The sequence below is a fragment of the Pteropus vampyrus genome, unplaced genomic scaffold, assembly GCF_000151845.1.
Source record: "Pteropus vampyrus isolate Shadow unplaced genomic scaffold, Pvam_2.0 Scaffold137, whole genome shotgun sequence".
Classification (NCBI taxonomy): Eukaryota; Metazoa; Chordata; class Mammalia; order Chiroptera; family Pteropodidae; genus Pteropus; species Pteropus vampyrus.
This window is the reverse complement of record NW_011888918.1, coordinates 2284992-2295652: the sequence shown is the minus strand read 5'-3', so window position 1 is coordinate 2295652 and position 10661 is coordinate 2284992. Positions and strand designations below refer to the sequence as shown.

Sequence of the window (10661 nt, the reverse complement as noted above, 5' to 3'; positions counted from 1 at the left end):
CAGAAACTAGATGCCTTTCCTGAGACTAGCCTTGGAAACATCTAGGCTCCCCTGGAAGCAGGGACTAGGCTCCTGCACTTTCCTGGCAGATGTTGGGAGCATGTGTTACTGCTTTGTAGACACAGATCATGAGGCTGAGAGCCACAGTCTATAGGATATGGGGAGGCATTTAGCACAGTGGTGAAGCCCACAGGCTCTGGAGCCAGGCCACCTGGTGCTAAACTCCATGCCACCAGTTACCAGTTGTATAACCATGGATTGGCCATTGAACATCTCTAAGACTCACTCCTCTTATCTGTAAAATATGGTTAATAATAGTATCTACTTCACAGAGTTGTTACCAGGAGGAAATGGAATTATCCAAGTAGAATGTTGAGAGCTGCACATGACCCACAGTAAATCTTCAGAACATGTAAACGAGGGTGTAAGAGGCTTTGGTGTGCCAGGACAATCCTTTACCCAATGACTGAATCCCCACCAAGGTATCTCTCCTCCAAGAGCTTGTTTAGTCAATGCTTGAATACCCATGAGGAGGGGGAGCCTACTAGCTCTTAAAGCATAGGTCTGTTTTGTGGACGGTTTTTATTTGTGTTGAACCTAAATCAGTTCTGACTACTTCCTAGTTGTTCCTAGTTCCATCCTATGGTCATGCAGAATTCATCTAATTCCTCTTCCTCAAAATCGCAGTTTAAGTCACATGAAATTCATTGCTTTTACCCTCTCTGCCTGTGCGTTTGCTCATTCCACGAGTTTTGTCTTTGCCTTCTAAAGATCATTGAATGACATAGTTTCAAATTCCTTCATCATTGTGGTTTATGTTCTGAAGGCAACCTGTGCTTACAAATGAGATTTAGTTCTATGTGCATCAAGTCACTACACTGTATTGATGCAAAGATAAGATGAGGCTCCAGGAGCTCTTAGGCAAGGAATGACATTCTAGGTAGAGGGAACAACTCATGCTGAAATAGGGAGGGTTGAAGCCACAAAAGTTCAGACAGTTTGGTATATTGCTGGAATTAAAGTGAAAACTGGAATCAGATGTGATCAGGCTGTGACAGGAAACAGGTGAGTATTACTTGTCGGCGATGGGGAGTCATCAGAGAACTTGAGTAGGGAAGTGACACACTCCAATTTGTGCTTTAGTAGAGAGTGAAGATTGGGCAAAACTGAATGTAGGGGGATCAGTTAATGGAATGACAAACACCAAGGAGATAGAGAGGAGGAAAACGAGTCATGGACCAAATGTCCAAAATATATATCAACAGGGTAACTGTGGTTATGTCTGGGTGATGGGATAATGGGTGATTTCTCTCTCCTTTTTGTTTCTCTATGTTTTCCAATTTTCTATAATAAGTATTTTCCATTTCCTCTATATTTAGCATATGTTATTTATATAGTAAAAATAATTTATACTTGTCTAAAATACTTCAGACTCAAACTGGCAGAACTTGGTCACTGGTTGGAGGGAGGAGTCTAGGGGATCATCTGGCCTGGGTGCTCAGGTGGCTAGTGAGGCCACCAGCCGAGACCAGGACAGGGGAACAGAGTATTATTTAAGAATTCCGTGGCATCCCTGCTGAAAAGAGCCCCAAGACTTCTTTGACTTCCTTTTGGCCTCTTTGCATCCTGCTCAGTAGTCTTTGCCTGGGTCTGCAGGCCCCAGAAACTCCCCGGCCATTCACATCCCTACCTGCCCAGCAGACTTGTAGCAAAGCCCCCCAGTGCTCCATGACAGCAGCAGCATTTACTTAGATTGTGTGTTACTCCTTCAGTAAACACTTACTGAGTGCCCACCATGTGCTAAGCACCAAGCCAGGTCTTAGCCATAAAATGGTGAAAAGGACAGTGCCTATCTTCACAAAACTCAACCCGGCGTGAGAGACAGATGAGAATTTTTTAAAAGCACTTAATGAACATACAATTCCAAACTGAGACTAATGTTCCAAAGGAGAGGAAGCAGTTCTAAGAAGACATATAAGAAAGGAAACTTCTCTGTTCTGGGAGCCTGGGGAAGGATCCCCAGGAAGAGAGATGCTTGGGCTGAGAGCCAAAGGGTAAGTAGGAGGGAACTAAGGAGAAGTGTTCCAGCAAGGCAATAACATTTCTGACGGCTGGTTGGTAGGAGGAAGTATGGCATATTTAAGTCCAAAAGAAAAGCTGTTTGGCTAGGAGTCCAGAGAGTGAAGGACAGAGGATGGAAGTGGGTGGAAAGGGGGACCAGCCGGACTCCACGGGGCCTCATTGGGCATGAGAAAGATTCTGATCTTCATCCTAAGAGCAGACCTTCTGGCTGTGGCATAGAGGAGAGTTTCCCATCCTGTGTCTCCCACCATTTTATTGCCGTCTGAGACAGTGGCACTGAAGGCCTAATGACAAAGCTCTCTCGTGGCCTGTGGAGCCCGGATTCAGGGGTTTCTCTCCCTCTTCTGCAAGCAGCACTTAGTGCATTCTCCCCACAGCAGACACCTCTGAAACCTGCTTTGCAGTTCAGTTTTCAACTTTCTCGTGGCTTCGCATACTTTAACACTAATGTGTGTACAACTTGCTAATTAATGGAATCATTTGGATCTGAAAACATCTTGTTCTAATGGGAGGCTGCAAAGCACTCTCATTAATTCGCAGGTAAAATTATTCTAGCTCTTCTCTTCCTTCCTTTATTTATTTATTTTTCTCTGCCCAGCTTGGCTTAATAGCTGGGGAGAATTCTTCTAATTAGCCTTGTGAAAGCCACTCCACCAGATCACAAAGTGCCAGTTACTGCCCTGAGGTCTGGGGAGAGGGTGACCCAGCCTTTGTTTACCCAGGGCAGAAGGCAGTGGGTGAATACAAAGATGAAGCTCCTGATACACAGAGAACTAGAAGGATATCTGTGGTGAGTAAGTCAGACAGCAGCACTAAACGTGCCCTATGTGGTGTAGCTCAGAGGCAGGCATCCTGTCGTATGCATGTCAAAGGTGGCCCCCAAGAAGATTTTCTGCACTGCTGCCCTTCCCCCACATCTCTCTTAGGATATGAAGACTTGGTGTGCTCACTGTTGACAGAAAGCTTTCTTGAGACTAGGGGTAATCTGGGGTGACTTGCTAGTGACTACCTCTCTCTCCACCACTTGTAAATGAAAGCTTGCGACATCTCCTTTAAACAGGAAACTTTCTTGGTGTGTTATTTATAGTTGAGTTTATGAGTAAGGGGGTCCTCCTTCCCATAAGACAACAGTAGAGACTTGCAGACATTTGGGGTGCACTGACAAGACCTATGGGCTAAATAAGGTTTATCATTTACTCTTTTTTTTTCCTGAAGAGATCTAGGTACTTTAAATTTTTTTTATTGTCATATATACATATCAAAATTTACCATTTTAACCATTTTTAATGGTACAGTTCAGTGGCACTAAGTACATTCACATTGTGCAACCACCACCACCATCCATCTCTAGAACTTTTTTTATCTTCCCAAACTGAAATTCCGTACCCATTAAGCACCAACTCCCTTCAATGCAGTTTTTGAATGGAAGACTCTCATATTCTTCAGACTCAGATGCTAAGGGAAGGTGGCCTAGTCAGAAATCTGTAGAAAGAGAGGTCCATTCATGCAATCCAGAGAAGATGCTTTCAGAGCTATTTCCTCAGACCTCTCACACAGGTCACACTACCCAGGTATATCCTGGGAGTATGTGTCAGTTTCAGCAAAGGAAGTCTCACCCTCCCTGATGCTGTACAACCAGGCTGATTTGTTTTATAGCATATGGGTCAGCCATAGGCTCTTGAGTAACCAATAAGTCTTTGCATGGCTGGCTCTAGTAAAAGCAAGCCCTGTCTATAATAAAATGTAGAGAAAAAGATGCTAAGTTGTCTCTAAGATGGGATATTAGAAAATTGGGTAGTTCTGGATGAAACAACATGTTCTTCCCCTTGGAAGTATAGCCTCTGCCAGTCCTTTCATTTGGATGTACCTCCAAGAGAGATTTGGAGTCAGGCCAACCTCAATTTAGATTCCCACTCTGTCACTCAGTTTCTTCATCTAAAAAATGGAGCTCGTGATATATTACTGGTAGAGGTGCTAAGAAGATTGCACGAGATTGTGTCAGTATGGCATCAAAGACAGCACGTAGATCAAAGACAGCACGTTGATGTGGATGTTCTCACTATTATTACTATCATTTGTCGTTGTAGGTCTCCAGGTGGTCCTGAATTCCATCATCAAGGCCATGGTCCCCCTGCTGCATATCGCCCTGCTAGTGCTGTTTGTCATCATCATCTATGCTATCATCGGCCTGGAGCTCTTCATGGGGAAGATGCATAAGACCTGCTACAATCAGGAGGGTATAGCAGGTAAGGGAAGACACTGAGTGGCCACCTCTCGAGAAGCTTCACTGTCTCATCACGACTTTCCATCCAGCTGGGTACACTGCCACCATATGAGCAGGGGTGCTGGGTAGGCCCCCTTTATTCCAGTGCTCATGTTTCCATACCATGGTTAAGTAAGAGGCAGAGATTACTATTCTCTTTCTCTCAGTAGTTTTGTTTTTACTAAAACAGATCTCTGTTAAAAGTATGTAAAATGCAAACTTTGTCCAGCATTATTAAAACACTGTTTAAATGAGCTGTACAATTCGAGAAACATCACTTAGCCAACCTTGAATATTTTAATTTAAGAATCAGAACTAACCTAGTGACTGTGTGGATCTTCGCTCCATTAATCCTTTAGTGTTGCTTGTCATGAGAAGCCCTTTCAGGAAAGCAGCTTAGCCTGTAGCCAGCAGGCTCTCCCATCATGACGTTGGGTTCTTTTCATCCTTAGGCGCTGACCCCAACTTCTCTGCTCTTAATGTTTTCTGCTTCTCCATTCATAGGCAGAACCACTGGCCCCTATCTCAGGGTAGGATGAGGTAGCGGGCATGGAATCACCTCCTTGCCAGCAGTGAAACTTCTTTTCCTCAAGGAGGTTTTGCTCTACCTCATGACTTCGCAGTCCTTTCTTTTAGAGACCTCTCTCCATGTTCCTTCCATAAATTGATATATTTAATAAGCAATGCTGGCTCATTAAGCGCTTCCTTGAGTAGGTCTAGAGTTTGGCTTATGGAATATGCTGCAAACTGCTATGTTAAGTTACTAAAATCTCAGCTCGACCTTTAAAAAAAACATTTAAACAGAAATTGAGAAGGCTTTTTGAAAAAAATATTCCCCCAAAGGGGTTAGCAATGTCAAATTTGTGTGATTTTTTTCTTCAAAGAACATCTTTCATCAGTTTTCGGCATCTTGGCGAAGAAAGGGGAGCAGGTCTGAAGCATTAAAAGATACCTCATTTCTCTCCATCTATTGCTTCTCATTTCCACTCAGCCCAGGAATTAAACTCAATTTGACCCCTCTTGCTTTGGGAAGCTGACGGGGGACAGCATAAATACAATGAAGAGTGAAATGGGTTATTCGTATTCAGAAACCAAAATGGGTTACCCGATACGGGTGATCTGATTTGACTGGATATATTGGGTATTTGAAAGATATCTAGGACACTGCCACATGGCCACTGTCTCAAATAAACGAACAAAAGCTATAAACCTATAATCACAGACTCACACTGTTGTTTTTCCTTTTTTGATGAAGAGTCTGTTTAAGAAAAGACCATTTTTTCCACTCTAGAGAGAATTTCCAAATTACGTGAGTCGTAATTGTATAAAATAAACTATCATGTTAAAAAATAGAAACTCTTTAATATTGGAACAAACCGGTCTTGCCTTTAGCTGAAATTCTGAGGTTCTAGGACTTGCTTAAATAAATACTAAATAATACAATAAATAATATTTTCCCTTGAATTCAAAATCTTTATGTACACTTGGATCTGTAGCTAGCTTCAAACCTATAAATTTAATTGTGTGGCTTTGTTGGAGCTCATTCTAAGTCCTGCTGAAGAGCTGGCTATAGTGTATCTAAAGTTTATGCAGTTGTATCAAAGTGATCAATGATCCGTTTGACCCAAACTCCTTAGGCAGTCACTGGGATGTTGAGTCTCAAAGACCCCCATCCATTCAGCAGTGGGGGTGAAAGTGTGGCTCTCACCAACAGCATACCAAGTGGGGGAGAGTGAAATGGTGGAATTCTGCCATGGAGCCACAGATGGCAATCCTGCCCTGTGACCCAGCGTCTGTGAACCACTTAGCGAAGGACCACTGTTCCCAAAACTGCACATGGCTTCTATCATCCTGCTGGGAAAATAGCAAAAGTGTGTTTCCTACTGGTGGTAGGATCCTCTAAGGGCCTATGCTAACAAGCAACCTTGAACATTGGTTGGAAGTCAGTGGGCTTCGTTGAGGCCTTAGACACAGGATAAGACACTCTCTTCCATGTCATAGCTGGACGGTCTGGTGAAACAGCCACGTCGGGCCTGATAAAAGTTTAAGTAGCCTCCCTACTTTTAGAATAAAGACCAGAACTGGCCTCACCAATTGCAGTGTCCAATTTAGGACCATATTATTGTCCATCTCTGATGGTAAATAGGACCAGGAAAAGTATCTGGGAGGTCGCCTGCTTCCCACCAAAAGGCACATCAGATTACTTATATTGTGGGTTTTACCTTCACCCCGCAAGTTCAGAAGGGAAGGTGGCTCCCATCATGGAAATGACCATCAGCTCTGGGAGCCATGGTGTCAGAGGACAGACGCCGAGAGAAGTGTTCCAGAGAGAGGAGCCATGCCAGTTCCACCAGGAAGGTGACCTCATTCTCTGTGTAGAACCAGACTCGCTGCTGGGAAGAGAGACCAAGGACACTTGGCTGCGGAAGCCTTTCCTCTCAACACTGCAATTCACTTATCTCCTCCTTCCTGAACCTGACATCTGATGACAATCCAGGGACCCACTCCATTACCCAACAGAACACAATACAGCTGTCATCAAGGCCTCTTCCACCCACACAGTGACTAATACTGATGAGGAGAAAAAAATGTATAGGAATCTGGACATACTCAATGCAGCCACTGAGTAGAAGACCAGAACAGTAGTCTTTGAAACCAGTCTCCACGTGTTTTGGAGAGTTTTGTACCACCTTTGGAATGGGTAATTTTTTTTTTTTTTAATTTCAGGCTTTGGATTGAATTACCATATTTGTCTGCAAACTTACATGATACAAAATTGCTTGTGAGCCCTTCTTAGAATTTTTAATGGAATTTACATCAAATTCTTCTTTTTACACTTTGAGATTATTTTTCAGACTGAATGTTATGTGCCTGTATTTTAGAATATATTGTATTTTAATCCATGTTTCCTATAAAATCTATTTTAAAAATCTCTGGAACTGGCCAGGTGAACCATTATTCTGCCTCTAGGCTGCCTTTCCAGTTCCCTGGAGAGGTGGTCTCAAAAGAGTCAATGTTTCCCCAACCCCCAAGGCATCTGGAAGGCACCTTCCTCGATCTTCCACATCACCATATGCCAGTACCTTTTGTTTCTGGTTGTCCCATCTGTTTGATGGTGCTCCCAGCCAGGTCACTCTGAATAGCTCTCCCAAGCACAATAATTACCCCTGAGACTGGCAAAGAATGGGTTGGCTAAAACCTAGAAATGAAATCACTTTCATTCAATTCATTCCTTAAAGTTGGGTCCTAAAAAGTAATTTATTTGGTCTTTGGTATTTCTCCTTGGAACCCCTAACTGGCTCTCTTCCCAGGATTTCATGGTCTTGTTGGTATTGACTGCATTTCTAAAATCTCTCCTAATTTTGCCTCCACTATTTCACCGCAGAGTTAATTTGGACTTTCCAGAATGACCTTACCCCTCTTTACTTCTGTTTAAAACATAAGGTCCACGTTGCTTTGTTCCTTCCTCCTACTTTATGTTTCCACTTTCCCCCTGGGACTTCATGACTCTGCACCAACACATTTTCACATTAGAACTAATTTCCCCTCACCCTCCAGTTCATGTCACAAGGACCTGCTGATTTGCATGTGTTCATATTTTTCAAGTGTTCCTTTTAGTGCTTTTTATAGATACCTATTTTTACCAGATCATCACTACTTCTTAATTGTTCTCAAATTTTTTTTTATTGTTGTTCAAGATGGATTTAATTTAAAATAGCAGAGTGGCCCTTGAGCCTTTAGATAATCTTTCTGAATCTCATCCCTTTCTCTTTTATTAATGGGATCACTTCCCCTTGATGCCATTTTATTTTCAACATATATTTGTAAAACCCCAAAATGGGTTTTTCTTCCTTGAGGACACTCAGAACTCACTCTAGCAACCTGCACTTTTTCCTTATTTCTGCCTGTTTCAGGAATTGAGAATGCAGGGAGAGCTGTCAGATTAGCAGTCACAATACAAAGATTAATAGCATCGTTTTTGCACTAGAAAGCAAAACAAGTGAAAAAGAAATGCAAATTTTCCCTCTGTTTTTTTCACCTTCTCTTTTTGTCCCATCTTTTATATTATTCCAGCACTTCTATCACAGTGACTGACCACATCTCTCTAGATAGCCATCATTAGAACAGCTGAGAACCCAACAAAATTTATGATCTATTTGGTTCTTGGTTTTCCAGTCTCTCAACTCTCAAATTTTTAGGTACTTATCCACTTTTTTAAAAATTCTTTAGGTTTGGGATTCATTTTTTAATTTCCCACCTTTTATAGGCTCCCATTGTTTAAGCTCACATTCGAATATCCAAAGATTTCAAAAGTCACAAAAATTTGGCTAAAGTTTAGCTACATGAATGGAGCCCTCCTGGGAGCTAGCACCCGGAGTCAGGAAATGGTACAGACACTGTCATTCCCTCACACAGCTCAGGAACCAGTGATGTAGGCCTTTACACCTTGGTTATGCACAAAGCCCACATACAACCTGAAGTACTAGGCCAAAAATAAGCTGAGAAGCAGCACTATTCACAATAATCCAAACCTGGAAACAACCCAAATGTCCATCAGCTGGTGAAGAGATAAACAGACAATGAAATGTATAGCTCAGCAATAAGAAAGAACAGACTATACTGATATGTGCAACAACATGGATGGACCTCAAAAATATCATGCAAAGTGAAAGAAGATGGATGCGAAAAGCCACATATTTTATTCAATTTATGTGAAATTTCTAGAAAGGCAAAGCTCTAGAGACAGAATGCAGCTCTGGTTGCTAAGGGGCTGGGGACAGGAGCAGGGATTGCCTGCAAACAGGCACGCGAGAATTTTGGAGGGTGATGGAAATGTTTTAAAATGGATCGTAGTGATGGCTGTACGACTATATAAATTTACTAAAAATAATTTAGCTGTACATTTACATTCATGGATTGTAAGACATGTAAATTATATTTCAATAAAGCTGTTAAAAAGAGAGCGTAAAAGAAAAAAGCCAAGAAGATACAATCCTGCATATATTTTCAGCCATGCTGCTTAACTCCATTCTCCTAAGAATTATCCCTTAGTTAAAGATTATTGTTTCTCTTCCTGTCTTCCTCTTGGGAGTGAAGTTTTAAATTTGAAGCCACAAACTGAGAAACAACCAACAGTCTTTAGTACAGAAATACTAGATACTTGTGAATGTTTTGATACATGTGAAACAAGAAAATATCTCTTGATGAAGAATTACAAGCAAATTCTCTCTCAGAGGCCATGTTTTCACTGTTGTTAGAGGCAAGCATTTGTTTGTTAAAACTAAGGTCTATCCTGTTTATTACTGTTACTTTCTATAAGCATGAGACAATGTCCTTAATTTCACAGACTTCTGTGATTTCTACACTATTAGCTTCCACAGCTGGGGCCAAGACTTTCTCAGTATTTTACCGTAATAGAAATTCTTAGATCAGTCAAGTCTTATTTAAATTTACTAATGATCTCCACACCAAAAATATAAACCTCATCTCAACTCATTAATTTTTTAGTAGCTCTTCCCAGCATGTAGAATTAGCCCAAGTACTGTCTCCAGGCACAGTAGATATGTTATACTGTTTCCTGAAAAAGCCCCATTGATACCTATCAAATGTTCTCCCTGTCACCCACTGCCATTCTGTCTCGAGTAGAGTTCAGAAAATGATTCTTTTCTTCTGAAAGGTAGTAATGCCAGAGAGCAAAGGGCAGTGCTTCCAGGTTCCACAAGACCTGCATCAGTCAGTGGTACTTGTGCTCAGGGGTTGTAATAAAGACTGCTGCAGTTGATACTTTTCCCCTACAGTCAGAATTTATTTCTATCCTTCATCTCTATAAGGCTTCCACTACAGAGTGTTTTGCATCCCTGGTAATGTATCACGTAATGTATCATATAGTCAGAAAGTGCTTCTGGATGGGGTCTGTTGGCTAATTATGTGAAAGAGTCATCCAACCAATATTACCCTCACTCTAAACTCTGGTATTACAAGGGAAACGTTCATAGTTACTTTACCATCAAAAAAAGGAAATGTGGATTTTCTGTCATTTTCCACTCAAAGTAGTTGCATTGCCATCATTTTCTTTCATTGGCCACTTGACCGTGATGCTGATATATTACAACAGAATGTGCAATAACTCTACCGTCTTTGAAATCAATTACTGGGCTTAAAATATGGTTTTATAACAATTAGTTGAAAGTACTGACTTTCTAAATCAATATCAGCCCTAAATAAATACTAGTTACTTATGTTTTTTAATTCACATAAGGGGAACTAATGAAAATTTGTTCTACATTATTGTTGCTGTGGCTGTTTTGCTTATTAC

The 10661-nt window shown here is 41.5% G+C and overlaps 1 protein-coding gene across 1 annotated transcript in view; it reads left to right on the top strand.

Moving 5' to 3' along the window:
* The window catches only part of CACNA1C (calcium voltage-gated channel subunit alpha1 C), a 614430-nt gene that overhangs the window by 418462 nt on the left and 185307 nt on the right, over window positions 1-10661 (top strand). Inside the window, exon 6 of the mRNA XM_023535193.1 lies at window positions 4170-4328. Coding sequence (XP_023390961.1) covers window positions 4170-4328 — 159 coding nt within the window. The remainder of the gene's footprint in view (window positions 1-4169; window positions 4329-10661) is intronic.